Source organism: Schistocerca piceifrons, chromosome 7 (genome assembly GCF_021461385.2).
Source record: "Schistocerca piceifrons isolate TAMUIC-IGC-003096 chromosome 7, iqSchPice1.1, whole genome shotgun sequence".
Lineage (NCBI taxonomy): Eukaryota > Metazoa > Arthropoda > Insecta > Orthoptera > Acrididae > Schistocerca > Schistocerca piceifrons.
This window is the reverse complement of record NC_060144.1, coordinates 217,465,214-217,483,619: the sequence shown is the minus strand read 5'-3', so window position 1 is coordinate 217,483,619 and position 18,406 is coordinate 217,465,214. Positions and strand designations below refer to the sequence as shown.

Here is an 18,406-nt window from a genome sequence, read left to right as displayed (position 1 = left end):
ACATGTCAAAAGTTAGGGTGTTCACATGCTCTTGTGCTCTTACACAGCAACCGCTACTGATTTTAGCCACAGGATACTATGTTTTTTCATTTTGTGAACTGCACAATTTTTCATTTCTGACTATTTAAAACAAGCTGTCAAACTCTGCACTGCTTTGAAATCTTATCAAGATCTGACTGAATATTTATGCAACGTATTTTGGACAGTACTTCATTACAGATAACTACATCATTTTCAAAAAGTCTGAGCTTACTATTAATACTGTCTGTGAGGTGATTAATATACAACATGAACAGCAAGGGTCCAACATACTTCCCTAGGGCAAACCCAAAGTTACTTCTACATCTGACGATGACTCTCCATTCAAGACAACCTGCTGCAACCCCTGCTACAAAAAAAATCCTTAATTCAGTCACAAAATTTGCTGGTACACTATATGATCATACTTCTGACAATAAGCATAGAGGTGGCAATGAGTCAAATGCTCTCCAGATGTCAAGACATACTGCATCTACCTGACTGCCATCCAAAGGTTCCATTATGCCATGTGAGAAAAGTGTGAGTTCAGTTTTGCATGATTGATGTTTTCGGAATCCGCGCAGGTTTGCATGGTGGGGATCATTGTGTATGAGACACCTCATTACGTATCAGCTCAGAATATATGTCCTAAGATTCTACAACAAATCACATCAAGGAAATTGGGTGGTAGTTTTGTGGATCACTTCTACTACTCTTCTTGTAAACATACGTGATCTGTGCTTTCTTCCAACCACTGGCCACAGTTTTTTTTTCAAGGGATCTACAGTAGATTATAGTTAGAAGAGGAGTTAGCTCAGCTGCAAATTCAGTATAGGTACTGATAGGGATTGGGCTCTGTGGCTTTGTCGAGTTTCAAAAATTTCAGCTGTTTCTCAATACCATTGACACTCATACTGATTACACTCATCTTTTCAGTAGTACAGAGATTAAATTGGGGTAATTCTGCTGCTTTTTTCCATGTAAAGGAACATTTGAAAATGGAGTTAAGCGTTTTCACTTTTGCTTTGCTACCATCAATTTCAGCTTCTGTCTCATTCGAAAGTGACTGGACACTAACTTCGGTGCTGCTAACCGTCTTTACAAATGACCAGAATTTCTCTGGGTTTTGTGAAAGATTATTTGACAATATTCTGCTATGGTAGTCACTGAAGTCTTCATGCATTGCTCTCTTGACAGCAAAATGCATTTCATTCAGCAGCTCTCTATCTAGAGTCCTATATTTTGTTTCACACCTATTATGCAGTAATTTGTTAGAAGTTTCTTGACTGTGTCTGCATACCATGGAGGGTCCCTCCTATTATGAACTGTTCTACTGGGCACATACCTATCCAGTGTTAATCCAGAACTTGTCATGGTGCTGTAGTACCTCCACAAAAGTCACATTTGTGTATGCAGTTGATACTCCTGTTTCATCCAGGTCACCCCTGATGCTCGTCCACCTACTGCAATAACCTGATCCTCTTTGTCAAAATCTGTTCTCAAATTCCCTATGTCCTCTGTCATCTGGCTGAGGCTAGCACTTGGCTTCACAAGACTTGTGACCTGGTACCCTTTTCCTGATATGCCCTGTATCACCTGGCCTACACGCTTCCTATGGTTACTATCTAGCAGCAAGACTCTTTTTCTTACTGTTCTCTTTTGGTAGCATCCTACACTTACTTTCTTTGTTAGTAGACTGCTGCACCCAGCTGTGATCTACAGATGAATGCGGCTCTTCCCCCTCTACTTCAGGTAACAAGTCAAATTTATTCATTACTATATGCTTACATGTAGATGAAGACATTGTATAGCTGTTCTCTTTTGGCCACTGCCTGTTACTTTTGCCCATTTCCCATGATATTAAAAAAATAGAACCAAATCATTTTTTTAATGAGCTCAGCAGCCTGAGACTGTGATCATGTGTGGGTGAGTTGCATTTCTCTCTCTCTCTCTCTCTCTCTCTCTCTCTCTCTCTCTCTCTCTCTCTCTGACTGTGTGTGTGTGTGTGTGTGTGTGTGTGTGTGTGTGTGTGTGTTTCTGATGATGACATTGTTGGCCATAAGCTTACTTTCTGAAAGTCTTTTTTGTTGTGCCTATCTGCAACTCATCACTCATAGTGAGCAGAAGCTATTCTTTCCATAATATCATGAATTTTCATTATTTATGAGCTTCAAAACTTCGGTCTACAGGTTAGCACTTCAGGTGTATGATATAATGTAATTAGTTAATTATTTCTGCTTACAATAAGAACTCAGCACTTATTTAACTTAATTTCAATAGAATGTAACCTTTAATGTAAATTCAATGTATGCAAACTATATGTAAACAAACTGTTGGTGAAAAAGTTCCTAAATCAAACAATTTAAGATTTACATTACTTTCTGAAAATATGAACTTAATAATGAATGGATACATTCTCCTCAAATTGCTGGAAGGAAAAACAGACCAATTAAATGAGATTCTATAAGTTTATTGCACAAAATGTAAACACACCAAACTTTATGATATTTTTGCATTTTCTGGAATAACGCCTAAAGAAAAGTGAAACCTTTAACAATAGTAAGCTTAAAAAAACTCATTAATGCACGTATTTAGTGACTAATCTGTACTAGACTGACTGTTATCACAATCTAAATAACTTATCTTTAGAAGAGTGTGAAAATTTGCGTGTGTTGTCTGGTTCAAGGCTGATCCATTTCAGAAAATTGCTGAAGTGTTTGGGACACATACCAGATACAACAAACTGGGAATATTGCATGTTTACAAAGAACAGCAGCACAAATGTTTAAAGGTTTGTTTGACTCCTCAAACAGTACAGTCAGAATTGTTTTGAAAATAAATAAAAGATACTTACTGAAAATTATTATGTCTATGCAGTAGTATCCTCACATTCAGAAATGGAAGAAGAAAGCCTTTACAAAATGTTACAGAATGGGAAGAAATTCCTCTAAAAGATGACACTGATAGATTTTTAATAAGGAAATGGGGTGCAAATTGAAGAATAAGTCTTCAGGGGAAAATTTCAGAGATGATGCCACAAATGCAAGTGTTGGTACACTAGTAGAATTAGCTGTGGGAAACAACAAGCTTATTCTTAACATATTTTTATAACAGAATTTTAGAAAATGGACTTGGGAAGACCATACTAAACTAAAAATGAATATGAAAAATTTTGTCGTACAAAATAGAAGGGTGTAAGAGCCAAAGCCACTTTGAATTTTAAGTGACTATAGCTCATAAAACACAGTGTAAAATCAGATATAAAGCTAGAAAGGTAGGGGATTGCCACACAGAAAAACTGAAATGCAAATTATGAGACTAAACTTTCAAGAATAGGTAGGTATACTAGATTCAATTACACAAGAAGTTCAGTATCCTTCAAAATTAAAATGATACATACAGAGACAATAGGCAGATTATGTAAGAAAGTTCAGACAATGCAAAATCAAGATTGCTGATTCTAAACCTATAACCCCCTTCCTGGTCACCATGACCAACTAAATCCTCAACCAAAATTACTCCATCTTTGAAGGCATCACATAGGAACACATCCATGGCACAGAAATTGTTACTCACATGGCACCATCCTATGCCAACCTATTCATGGACCATCTACAGGAATCCTTCCTAACCACCCAGAAACCCAAACCCCTCACCTTGTTCAGATTCACAGATGACATGTTCATGGTCTGGACAGAGGCTGAGGACACCCTATCCACATTCCTCCAGAACCTTAACACCTTCTCCTCCATTTGCTTCAACTGGTCCTCTCAGGCCAACAAGCCACCTTCCTCGATGTTGACCTCCACCTCAAAGACATCTACATCAGTACCTCTGTCCATATCAAACCTACCAACCATGAGCAATACATACTTTGACAGCTGCCACCCATTCCATAACAAGAAGTCCCTTCCATACAGCCTAGCCTTCCATGGCTGCCACATCTGTGGTGATGAGGTGTCCCTCTCCAAATGTACCAAGGGTTTCACTGAGGCCTGCATAGGCAGAATTACCTTCCCAAACTTGTACAGAGACACTCAAACTTGATTCACGAAATATGACACCTAACAGCTGTTGTTGTTGTTGTGGTCTTCAGTCCTGAGACAGGTTTGATGCAGCTCTCCATGATACTCTATCCTGTGCACGCTTCTTCATCTCCCAGTACCTACTGCAGCCTACATCCTTCTGAATCTGCTTAGTGTATTCATCTCTTGGTCTCCCTCTATGATTTTTACCCTCCACACTGCCATCCAATACTAAACTGGTAATCCCTCGATATCTCAGAACATGTCCTACCAACCAATCCCTTCTTCTAGTCAAGTTGAGCCACAAGCTCCTCTTCTCCCCAATTCTATTCAATACCTCCTCATTAGTTATGTGATCTACCCATCTAATCTTCAGCATACCTAACATCCAATTCATGAAAATTTGATTAGATAAGATTAGATTAGTACTTGTTCCATAGATCATGAATATGACACTTCATAATGATGTGGAATATGTCAGGTTAATAAAAGGTGTCTATACAAGATATTACATTACACACAATATTACATGACACTTTTTTTGGTGAGGAAATCACCCACTTACTACATCCAAAAATTCAACTTTTGATGCTATTAGGTAAGTGACCAAAGACTTTTGTGGCAGCATAATTTATCCCCTTCTGAGCCAAAGTTAGATTTAACCTCGAGTAGTGAAGATCATCCTTTCTCCTAGTGTTGTAGCCATGTACACTGCTATTACTTTTCAATTCGTTTGGATTGTTAATAACAAATTTCATAAGCGAATATATATATTGTGAAGCTACAGCAAAGATCCCTAGCTCTTTAAATAAGTGTCTGCAGGGTGATCTTGGATGAGCTCCAGCAATTATTCTGATTACACGCTTTTGCGCAATGAACATTCTTTTACTCAATGATGAGTTACCTCAGAATACGATGCCATACGAAAGCAGAGAATGAAAATAGGCGTGGTAAACTAATTTACTGAGATGTATATCGCCAAAATTTGCAATGACCCTAATAGCATAAGTAGCTGAACTCAAACATTTCAGCAGAATACATTTTACTTCACTCACGAGTGAATGTAAATTACATATAAGATGATTTGCACATGAAGATGGATCCAGAGGGTCTGAAATGCATCATGTACTTCAGAAAAAGCCAAAAAAGTTGTGTTTGAAGGGGTTTTATTCAAACTTTCTGTATAATAACAGATATCCTATGCCCCGTCCTTCCAGTCACTTGCCATCTCCCACTTCCCTCATAACTCAGTACCACCCAGAACATGAGCAACTGAATCAGTCACTGTCAGGGTTTGACTACCTCTTGCTGTGCCCTGAAAAGAGGAATATCCTATCCACTATCCTTCCCACTTCTCCCACAGTGTTATTCCACCACCCACTGAACATAAGCAATATCCTTGTCCATCCGTACTCCACCCCCTCTCCCAACCCCTTGCCTCATATCTCATATCCCTGCCACAGACCTAGATGCAAGATATGTCCCATACATCCTCCCACCACCACCTACTCAAATCTAGTCACAGACATCACCTATCCCATTACAGGCAGGACTAGCTGTGAAAGCAGTCACGTAACATAAAGCTAAACTGCAACCACTGTGCTGCTTTCTACACAGACAGGACAACCAACAAGCCATCTGTCAGCATGAATTGCCACCAACAAACTGTGACCAAGAGACACCTGGACAACAATTTTTGTGAACAAGCTGCCCAACACAACATGGTTCACATCAATAACTGCTTCACAGCCTGTGCCATCTGGATCTTTTCTAACACCAGCTTTTCTGAACTGCATAGATGGAAACTCTTACTGAAATATATCCTAGGCTCCAATAACTCTCCTTGTCTCAACCAACATTCATCTCTGTCCATCACCCAACCCTTCTCTGCTCTGGTTTCAGCACTAAATAGTCTTATTTCACCAATACCCCCACAAGTCTTTTTCCCCTCCTCTATTTTCCTCCTTTCCAACTCCCCCTTTCTCTCAAACCACCAAAGCAGCATCTAGCAACACTATCCTGTCCCCATCCCATCCCTGCATGCTCCCACAAGCAGTACTACACCTTTCTCCACCCCTACCCTGCTATAGAATACTGTCAAGATGAAGTTTGTCATACACAAATTAAAATCTGTGTAGATGATTTCCCTTCTTCTGTTGGGTAAAGATTAACCTTGAGCATAAAGAAAACACATAATACAAATTTCAGTTTAAAGAGGAATAACAACTTGGTCACAGCAAACATAAATGATTATGTATAGATTAAGGAGCAAACACAGTGTTTTTGGGGATGAATATGATTCTTAACTGACAAAGAATGTACACACCATGATACTGGCAAAGACGAAAGTCCTCAGCATTTTATGTCCTTAGGGTCCTATCAACAGTGTGTAACAGCCACAATTCTCAACTCTTATGTATGGAACATTTTTCTGGTGACCAAATGCACAAGACGTGGTCAAAATTTCAAGTTGCAGAAAATAGACATAAGAATAACAAAAAGCAGTAGCTGTGTTTGCTACACAGAAATATTTTTGAAAATTGGGTATCCTAATTGCAAGAAGTAAGTTCATCTGTCAATCTATTGTGCACACCAGGAAAAACATTAGTGTGTCACAATTAGTTCTAAACATTGTCATGGAAAAAAACCAGTGTGGATCTACATTTTCAAGGAAAAACAAATAGAAAATTACAAGCACCAATTTGTATAATATTTGGTGAAGGAGTTGAAATAGATAACTACAATACATTCATTTAAAAAGGCAGTCAAAGAGTACCTCTTAAATAATGCCTACTACACAACTAAAGATGATTTGAAAAGTGAAAACTAGAACACCTCTCACACATGATAATATGTAGGAACAACAAAATGCATTTTACAGCAAAATTGTCACCCAAGATTGGTAGATTGATACTAAAGTCTTACCTTTTTTCTGTGTTCAGCATATGACGTATTATGAGGGAATGCCAACTCAGATTTTGAAACAAGAAGAAGGGGACACATGAAGATGAAACAGAGGTGGTAATGATCCTAAAGCCATATGAAGTGTATGTAGTGTGTACAGTGATAAGTACTGAGATACTAATCACCATTGTATAATTATTTTTCATGTTATTAACCCTCGAGTGAGTGTGCCTGGGTATCACCATTGTATAATTATTTTTCATGTTATTAACCCTCGAGTGAGCGTGCCTATGTATAAAGGGCTCCAATCACAAAAAAAATTGTCTGATAACATTCCACTATTGTTTTACAATTCTGAGTGTGTGCCTATTCCATCATTACTGCTTCAGCTATAAAAGTGATAAGTTGTATTGTCATACATCCAAGTGAGCAGTAGTAACAAAAATAAACAGTGAGGTAGGTGAGAAAAGAATTTATGATGCATGGAAGAAAATTACCTACATTCTGAAGTAGCCATACAATCCGACAATGAGGCAGTTATTTATGAGATAATTAGTAATCCAATAAATGGTTGGCAGGGATCTGATGCAACTGCACTGTTTAAACCTTTGAATGGATCATTACTATCACTTGTGTGTAGCAATGGAGTGATGTTATGAAAGGTTATTTTATTATTGTTTATTTTAACAGTGATTTAGCTCATATAATCGAAGTCTATTTTACCATTGTTTAACACATGTTTACAGTGGTAAAAATGCAGCTATTCTTTACATGGATACAAAGTACCCACCATGCCCACTCATATTATGAGAAATGGTGTGCCTGGTCAAGGGTTAGGCTACCTTATCCCAATTATGTACGAAATATAACAGAACTGTACATTAGGGATAACTGAATGAGGTAATGCATTTCTTTGGACACTGATGATAGTGGGAGGCTCAGGTTGTTTTCAACACCCCTGATTTAAGTTTTCTGTGATCTTCCTAAATCATTTCAAGAAAATGCTACGATAATACTTTCAACAAAGCCTGTCCTGTTATTGTTACACACATATATATGAATTGTATATTTTCTCATATTAAAATGAAATATCATTTACTGCTGTAAAATAGTCCTTAGATAAATAAATTACTAATACTAATAATTTTGTGTTTATTAAGTAGTTGCTTGACCTGTTATTACTAAAAATGTTTTTAAAAAAATACTAAGAAGAAGAAATACTTCAGTAATTTTTTTATTGTGTGCCTGGTAACATTTTACTGTTATCTTCTTGCAGTAATTCAGAATGTATCAATAATTCCATAAGCTGTTTTTGTTACTTTTTATATATAGTACTTACTGGCTACTGTTATTTGTAACATTAAATAAATACTAATTAGAAGACTGCTGTGTCATCTACATTACTAATCTCTAAATTAGAGAGTGATTTCATATCAACTTACAACTAAGTTTCCAATTACAACTGTGGCCAAAAAGAAGGGTATACATGACCAGTCTCCAACAAGCATACAATCCCACATGGATTCTATCCATTCTCCACACAGTACACGAAATACAATCATGAAGGAATGCATGAAGTCTGTGAAGTTCCATCTGGGTAAATCCTGGTCTGGAAATCTTTCCACATAATCTGTTGAAACATTAGACATATAACAAAGTCAAGAATTGTTATAAAACAATGTGAAAGGTGGCTAAATACAGAAAATTTATGTAAAATGGGAAAAGACATGCTGATTTACAAAACCATCGTTCAGTTTTACCTCATTGTTCCACTTAATGAACATAGTATAAAAAGATGGGAATCACAAGAAGTTTCTAACATAATCAAAAATGATAATCTATTACTCTAGTATCTTCCATCACACTACAACAATGAAAGTAAGCCCAAACAGAAGTTGAATTCGGTACACAAATGTATCGGCACTGGGAGAGGGATGGAAGAGGCAGGGGAGAAAGAGAAAGAGAAAGAGAAAGAGAGAGAGAGAGAGAATATCAGTAGTAAAATGTCCAGCTAGAAATTCATAAAGTATTTTGCAAAATTCTCACCATAAAAATAACTTGACATTATCAAAATGAAACATCAAAACTTATGGCCCAAAACTATCATAAACTTTGAATTTGAAAGCATTAAGTTCCAAAGCTAGATCACTTGCTTTCTTATAAGTCAAATATTCTTACAGTCTGTAAGTTGTAATAGAATATTAGTCAGAGGGGAATGGTATATACTTTCATGCACAACTGGCTGTTATCGCAGGATACATAGGGACACACGACATCAATGGGTGCCCATCACATGGTATACTGCATCTCCAAGGTCACATAGGAACAGAATTCTCCATGTGCAACTATATTAAGTGTACATCATGTAAGTGCCTCTCAGGTAAAAAAATCTGCAGCACTGAAAAAGTCTATTACTGCTGACAACTAATTATTTGTGAAACACTCCTATCAACTATCACAGAGTTTAATACTGGATGGAAAGATATGTAAAATAAAAGAATCATAACCAGACACAAACAGCAGACTAGTGCGTGCAAATATAAACAATAACAGAAAATAGTATTCACACTAGCTTTTGACCTCTTGCTCTTTCTCTATTACAAGTACACACATTCACATACACAACCACATAGACAAAGCGGGACAGTGCATTTTTGTGTGTGTGTGTGTGTGTGTGTGTGTGTGTGTTTATTAAAGAAAGAGCAAATGGTTGAAAGGTACTGTGAATACTGTTTTCTGTTATGTGTTCCTGTGTGCCACACATCAGTCCATTATAGGTAAGTGGTTGCCTTTCCATTATTTTACAGATTTTATTATTTAGCAGATAACGCCCAGTACAGAAAATCAAGTACCACTTCAATGTTAGAAAACAATTACTTGTAAGCAGTCATACAATCCAGAACCATGTCCTGGCTCTGGGGCAGGTATCCTCACTACAAACCACCGGGAACACATACTTGCGTGGGTACAGTAACATCACCATTAGATATTTGAAGATGATCTCGAGTGATAAGTTATGCACAGTACATGTTACTGGTGGAGTACAAGCATATTATAAATCACTAGAAATGGTGCATCCTGCCACTGGGGAATAATTCAGGTTGTGGAGGTGTCCTCCAGGGGGAGATGTGCATATTATAAGAAAGTAGACCCATAAAACAGATGCCATCATCTCTCACTTTCTTAATGATATTACCTGTGCATGTCACTCATGGTGGGTGTTAACATACAGTCCAACAATTAAGAGTTAAATACTTCTCTGTCACTTTCATGGGGTTTTTCTCCCCTGACCTCAGATATATCCACAGAATTTCCAGTTTCCACTGATTAAATTTGTAACAATTAGGAGTTGCAAACTAATCTGAATTTCCTCTCCAAGCACTTTACTGATTTGTATTTGAATGAATTATGTCTCCTTTTCTGAGTCAAGTTCTTCACTTATAGATACTGCATCTAAATTTCATCTCAATTAATATCTTTTCTTATTTTTCTGGTGATTTATCTTGCAAATTAAAAACTGTACAAACAGTGGAAGGATTGAAGATAGCAACTCATTGCATAGTAGTGTCACTGATCAGTGACCAGGAATATAAATGAGAATTAGAATATGACACTTTAAAATGCATTTCTATCCCAGAATTCTGTAAAATTTATGTGGCATGGGTGTGTGAAAGAGTTTAAAAAAATTACTTCTGAATAGGTATGACAATTCTTCAGCTGCCTCCATCTAATACATTAATTAGGTAATAAGGATCAACATATGTGTTTATGATAGACTTCAAAATCTGCATCATTCATTTGCACACCAAGACAATAACATGTAGAGTTACATTTTAAGATTGATGATTAACATCTATTACTTAAGATGAGTACACATTTCTGTTTTCAACTGCATTTTTGAATGATTCAAAAGTTGATCACAATGGTTTGAAACCTTCTGAAATTGCAGGAATACATTCTTTAAAATGATGTGAAATTCTCCCACAAAACTTCATTGCACCTTTTCTACACTTTGAAAACAATGTTCTTTCATTATGGTTGTTAGTTTGGAGCTCACAGAGATATATTTTGGGGCCAAGTCAGAAGAAGAAGGGGTGTAACCCATGGTATGATGTTTCACACAAAAAACAAAACTGATGTATGAACCAGTGAATTATCATGATATAATATCCACAATCAGTTTCCCAGAGTTCAGGGTCTATTCATGTTCACAAAATCATATTAAACCCTGATAGTAGAGTGCACCTACAAAATTACTTGGTGCCTCACTGCACAGATGGTGCAACAAGGATGGGGAAGATGGTAATGGTGGGAGTTCCCTAGTGACAGAACAGCATAGTGGGACGGTGTAGTTCTACAGCTGAAGCTTTCATACAAATGCCTTTCTCACAGAATTTCTAAGCTACAGCTAGCGAGTTTTCAAACAATCATATTAAGAGGTAATGTCAGTACAACCAATAATTCAACAAGTCAACTGTTTATTACTGTAAACACAATGAGTTACAGGATTATGGTGAAACTGCAACAGAAGGAGTGATTCAGTTTTGCCTGAATTGTGAACCTTCGTTTCTTTTTCTTCTTGCCATGTTAAAATTAGGTTCTTCTACCAAAATATAGTGGGGTTTACACAATTTTTCACCTAACTAATATGCTAATGGGGTTGCAATTAAGGCAGAATCCTGACATGCCTGGTATTACACAAATATTTCAGGACAAATCAGGTCAATAGGTTATGAAAAAGGTCATTCCTGGTATAAACGTAAAAGTATAATTTCTTCACTTATGTTGTTGCAAACCCAAACTAATTCTCATTTCACCAGCTGTCAGTGGCCCTGAAAACAATTACATTATTTCTTTGAAAAAATCTGTAGTTCCTTTTATATATTAATAGATACATTGCAAAACAGTCACTGCTTCGTATGCTATCATTTGCCAGAAACTAGTTTTGGTGTCTCAAGCCATTTTTATGAGATATGAGGGATGTTACTAATATTTCACTTCACTCTATTTCATGTATGTGTGGGCAGAAGTGAGTCCATTACATAAAATCCATTTCCTCAAGATTTGAGATAGATATAGATCTCATCTCAAGTTTAAAGAAAAATTCAATATGTTACCTACATTTCACACACAGCAAAATATGACTTAACATGCACAAAACACAAACTCATAGCAATCTCAATTTTTCATTACAAACTATTCAAATTCCAGACAATAGTTTATTTAATTGTGAAATATCACAATAACTATGATGAGTAATGAAATGACAGATGAAGCTGACAAATAAGGCTATGAGATCTGAAAGAATAAATTTCTATTTATTTATTTTTTTATTGACTGGTTTCTTTAAATTCACATGGGAAAGATTGCAGAGCATCCAGCATTTGTAAGCCTCCATTCTTGCAGAGTAGCTCTGCCTATGCCTAAGCAGGCAGAGAATGTTTTGTACATAATGGGCCATCAGCAAACTGAGTGTCTGCCGCTTTGAGGGATAAACTCATCTAGCAATCAGAACAAGAATGCGTTTCTGTGCAGGGGACAAGTTATCTTGCTTGAGCTCTACAGTACTACGTTTAATAGATACCCATGGGTAAAAACCCATCATCAACCATTTACGTGAAAAGATCTCTGGGCAGTGGATTACCACTGACTATCTACAGTGCTCCCAGAAGTGATCAATAGCTCCTGGAATTGTACCATGGCCCCATGGACAATATGAAAGTGCTACATTTGTTAGTCCAAAAGTCACAACATAATCAACAACTTAAAATGAACAGTGTGACATAGTCACTGACAGTCCAGTTGCTTATTTGTACACTAAACTTCAGTGTACCAATCAGTCAATGTTCCCTATCAATTTAAATGTCAAAGCAAACATCAAATCAAAATATATGTTTTGCATTGTTTTCCTTATGTTTGGGTACACAGCCAACAACTATTGATGGTGCCTCTGAGGCTGTTAGTCATTTGACTGAAATATTTTGTTGATCAGTAGCAAATGCCTGGTGACTAATAATGATACAACACAATAAAGTTGCACGTGTAAATTACTGTCTTTCTAAAAATCAAAGATAGGCAAAAGTGATCTCAAGAGCTGCAGACCAATTTCAGTGCTTTGTCATCTGTATAAATTGTAAGAGAGGATGGTATGTGCTGGGACAGCTTCTAAAATTTATACACTTCTTATACCACATCAGGCCGAATACAGAGTTTGATCCAGCACTTCAAAGCTCAAATTGAAAGCAAAAATACGGTAGGAGTCATTTTCATTGATTTATCAGCTACATACAACAAATTACACCATCAGACTCTGCTCTGCAAATTTTATAAAATTACTGTTGGTTATAGCTTTGTGGTAGGCCTTAGTAAACAGACAATACATAGTATCTTCCAGGGCAGCATCCTGTCATCAATTTTTTGAACATTTCTGCTAAAGGCCAACCTTACAAAGAGAATTATATATGTGTGCTGGTTACCTACATCTGACAGTACAGACTGCAAAATTTAAAGAAGTGGAACAAGTCCACTCTGTTACCCTGAATACCCTATTTCAATGTAATAAAAAGAATCAGCTCATAACAATCCTCCCAAATGTATGTGTTCCACTTTTCAACTGAGAAACAAGGATGAAGCAACCAAACTCAAAATTAAAGTGGACATGAGCTGCAGCATTAGTTTTCCTAGAATATTTCAGCTGTACTGTAGGACACAGAATACACTACCTGACCACCTTGCCATTTGAAACAACATTCTTTGCAAATTGACAGGGGCTAACTGAGGTGTACGTCCTTAAACAATGAGAACAAGAGCCCTGCTCTTGTGTTTTCAGCAGGTGAGTATGCCAGTCCTGTGTGGTACCAGTCAGCACATATACATCAGGTTGATATTACATTAAACGATTCATGTAGAATTATAACTGGATGTCTGAAACTAGATCCATCTACAGGTTTTGAAAAGCTCATTCACATACGTGACAGAGCACTGACATCAAGACTAGAACACTGCTAAGCAATAAATTCTGTAATTAGTTATATATAACATTTCTTATGACTGAAAGAGAATCAGAGGTCGCTGCTGGAAAGAAATTATAGGGGAGTATGTATACTACTCAGAAGCCACCTTAACAAGGACCCATGAGGTCAAGTGATATAAAGATGCATACAAATGACTACTTCTTACTCAACTTCTCTTTCTTCCTTCTCCTTGTTTCTCCAGCTCATGAATCTCCTCATCAGCTTTACTGAACAGTTTACCTACTGAAAGTAACAGTCAGCACATCTTTCTTTATATTTGTTAATCATTTCAAAAGAAATTATGAAGTGATTTGTAAATGTAACCTTGACAATAGTGCATGGGCTGGTTCTGCAGTAAATCTTCCACTAATTAGGTAGCTAAGTACCAGTGATAAAAATTTCTTAAATCCCTGATATTTTGACCAGCACTACATCTAGGTAGTTTTCTAACTTTTGGTACAAATGTGGTAAATACCATTTTAGTCTGTTAGCTCCACAGAAGGACAATGTCAGAAATGTTTGTGATGACTTTAAGCACATTGTTTTCCTCTCAATTGTTCAGTGCCTTAATTACATTAACCTTTAGTCCTTCTATTAGTTAAAAATCATTTATCTTTTTAAGCTTGGACATTTTATTAATTTCTGTTTAATTCTTGTAGTAGTTTGTAAAATTTGTAACATAACACTTACATAAACAACAAAAAGAAATGATGACATGATCTAGTAATCAATGTAATAATTAATAATTCATGAATAAAATCTATGCATCAACAAAATAAAGATGATTTCACATACCTGTATAGTTCTTACCAAATAACTGCATACCCATAACAGCAAAGATGAATATAATTATACATAACACAAAGGTCAAATTTCCTAAGGCACCAACAGTTCTACCCATTATAGAAATTAGCAAATTCAGAGTTGGCCATGATTTTGCAAGCTTGAAAACTCTGAGCTGTAACAAAATAAATATTTCAGCTTCCAGATTTAAAATGATATTGAACACATCCAGCTATTAGCAATTGGTCAGTATTCTAAATCTCATACAATCTACATACAATCTACTCACCAGGCGAAATGACCTGAGCACTGACAGGCCTTGAACTCCTTCAAGTCCCAGTTCCAATAAAGACAGAGCCACAATAATAAAATCAAAAATATTCCAGCCTTCTTGAAAATAATATTTTGGACTCATGGCAATTAGTTTTAAAGTTGCTTCAATTGCAAAAGTTGCTGTGAAGAACTGCAAGCATTTATTTTAAGTTATTATATTTAACATGTAATATATCATTCAGAAATCTTACTATGAAAATAATTTCAAAAAATAGCAGCAAATTAGTGATACAAAGTCATATATATATTTCTTGTCAACAATATAGATATGTCACATCAATTAGCTAAAAATAATAATAATAATAATTATTATTATCATACTCTTAAGACTTACATAATTTCCACTTTTCAATGCTTTTTCCATGTCCTTGTTCATGTCATGATGATCAAGAGCCATGAAAAGTGTGTTGACAACGATGCACAATGTAATGAAGAGTTCAACAAAAGGATCAAACACTATGAGTGCAACATATTCTTGGAATTTTAACCACAACCAACAGCAGTCCCATACACAGAAGATATCAATGCAACGAATACAGAACGCAAGAATTTTTTCTTTCACTGTAGGACCTTCATCATCATCATCATCAGCTGCCGACAAAAAAATCAGAGGGAAATTATTACTTCAAGAATGTCTCTTGTATCATAACAACATGAAAAAGTAAAGTCAAATGATAAGACAGAAAGCCACAAAGAAACCAAAATTTCTTTCATAATGTCATCTGTACATACACAAGTAAATAAATATAGCTATGAGGCACAGCATGAAAATGCTGGATCCAATACTACATAAATTTATAAATGACAGTTAGACAGCTTTGATATGCTGTTTAATTTATTTTCTTTCAATGATTTCCAGTACATACATTTGTCCTTTGCAAACATCAAACCATTTTTCCAAGTATCATCTGGTAACTAGGTACTTTCATCACCACTTACTGGTCAAAGGATCTTCATTTAAAGGCTTCGTCATAGGTAGTTAATATTCCTCACATGCAAGCTGTCCAAGTGGCGTCAACTTGAAAGGTTGGACCAAGCCAGGAGTCACACAAATGTATGTAAGGAGCACTACCAAAGACGCTCCTGTACAACTGAATAGGAGCTTTAATAATTTACGTGGTTGCCAGTACTATTATGGGAGCTAATACAACAATAAACCAAAAACTGTTTCCCAAAAAAAAAAAAAAAAAACTCTATGAAACTGTGACATACTTGTGCAAATTGGAGGAAAGAAAAAGTAGTAAGTACCAGAATGTGTGTGGTTGAATTTTACAAGGAGAGATGCACAAAGACATAGGTATCGGCAGAAATTTTTCCAAGAGGGAGCAAGATTCAAAACTGCCAGTTTTAATACAACTGATTCTCTAAGCCTGAAAACATGTCGTGCCCCAAAACCTATATTTGCAAGAAAGCACACAAAACTTACTGTCTCTCAAAAGATAGATAATTATTTACTCAGTATTTTTAAGATAGATTACTTTGATACCTAAATGGCAAGCATATTTCAATAGCATGGGCAAAGTACTCTTTTATGGTATTAATTAGACCATGTATGGCACTTTTTTGATTCAATGATTTGAAGTTACATCCTGATTTGATTAAATCCAGGGCATATAACAAATTATGAACTAAAACTACAAAACATTCACAAATATAATGAATTCATACTCTCATAATGATATATTGAAACTGAAAATTAAAAATCTGAAATAGTAAAGAAGAAAAAAAGTATGAAAGGTTGAGAAAGTCCTGCTGAATACCCACAAAAATGACAAGATTAATACCTCTTGAACTAGTGAAAAAAAAAAAAAGTTATTCAGAGACATCTTGGTGGATTTAATTTATAGCCAGTGGGTTCCATCAAGACGCAAGTATTATGGAAAAGCTCCATGAACACAAAAGGGGCTCTCTGGAAGGAAGGCAACATTCTTTTCATGAGACACTATTGAGAAAGTTTAGAGAACTAGCATTTGCATCTCTCTGCAGAATAATTCTACTGCCCCCAACACATCCCATGCATGGACCATGAAGACACAATAAAAGATATTACAGTTCATACAGAAGCATATAGACAGTCTGTTTACCCTCAACCCTTTTGCAAGTGGAACATGAAAGGGAATAACTAACAGTGCTACAAGGTACCCTACATTAAGCACCATATGCTGCCTTGGCGAGTATGTATGTAGATGCAGCTGCAGACCATGCCATCTATAACACTTTATTTGTTTGTAAAACTTAACAACAGTTCATGTCAATGGCTTTTTTTTGCATTATTTTCATGATTTGTATTTTTTAATGTTGACTGGCATAAATTATGTTGAACAAATGCGTTTTGAATGCTACATTTCTTAGGAGGTTGACTAGTAGGTAAAATATTGCACAGGACCAACATACAACTAGATGAAAGTGGGAAACCTCCCAAAACAATCCTCAGTTGGAAAATAGAATCAACTTTTAGCATTCTAGGACAGCAGTCAACAAGGTTATTTTTGTTTCTCCAGTTTGACACATTACTGTGCAGCATGCTAACTGGTATGCAAAATTCAGTGCTCTGTGACTACATGTGATCTTGTGTTGCACCCAGAGACTTTGAGAAGATCCCAGTCCTGGAGAGCACATTGCTTCGACTCAAAATTTATTATCCCCCCCCCCCCCTTTCTAATGCAGAAAATTGTATTTTCTTTTTTTGGTTGATTTTTTTAGGACTAAGTATAAATGTACACATCTACAACATAGCATGGCTGTGTCCTTCTGAGTGTGTTAAAACAGCTCTGTCATGTAAAATTGAATGCAAAATGAGCAAGCCATCATGGGTTTTCTTTTCCACAGACAAATGGTAAAGTACTGCTGTGCTTCCATGGTGCATGAGCAGGAGGAGGAGACATCCTTATGGGAACTGAGAAGGAATGACTAGCACTTATACTGCTGCCATGTTTATATACTGGGAATTGGCTTACAGAATCCATGCACCAAGGTGTTAGATCGGTTCATTTCTGAAGCTTGACATTGGCTGAACGAAAAAGTGGCAGAAAAAGTTTTAAGACACTATTTTGATACATTTCTGTAAACATTTTGTGTCCATCTGGGTTGCAAATCAATGAAGAAACCAGAGCCACATGTAGGAATTGGCAGGATTTCCTGTAAATAGAGTGGCAACTAAGAAAACCCAAGGTGTATAATTGTTGCTAAAGTTTAAGTATTTCTAAGAAAACCCAAAGTGTATAATTGTTGCTAAAGTTTAAGTATTTCTCACCATGGCATGCAATTTTAAATTTGTAGTTTAATGTAACCACAGACAATGTTCGCTAAGAATTCCGCTAAGGTTTAACA

The 18,406-nt window shown here is 36.2% G+C and overlaps 1 protein-coding gene across 1 annotated transcript in view; it reads right to left on the bottom strand.

Moving 5' to 3' along the window:
- Nucleotides 1–18,406, bottom strand: part of LOC124709134 (sodium channel protein para) — an 878,324-nt gene that overhangs the window by 334,220 nt on the left and 525,698 nt on the right. Inside the window, exons 16-19 of the mRNA XM_047240797.1 lie at nucleotides 15,411–15,667; nucleotides 15,033–15,206; nucleotides 14,756–14,918; nucleotides 8,390–8,577 (exon numbers count right to left, since the gene is read on the bottom strand). Of these exons, the coding sequence (XP_047096753.1) occupies nucleotides 8,390–8,577; nucleotides 14,756–14,918; nucleotides 15,033–15,206; nucleotides 15,411–15,667 (782 nt within the window). The remainder of the gene's footprint in view (nucleotides 1–8,389; nucleotides 8,578–14,755; nucleotides 14,919–15,032; nucleotides 15,207–15,410; nucleotides 15,668–18,406) is intronic.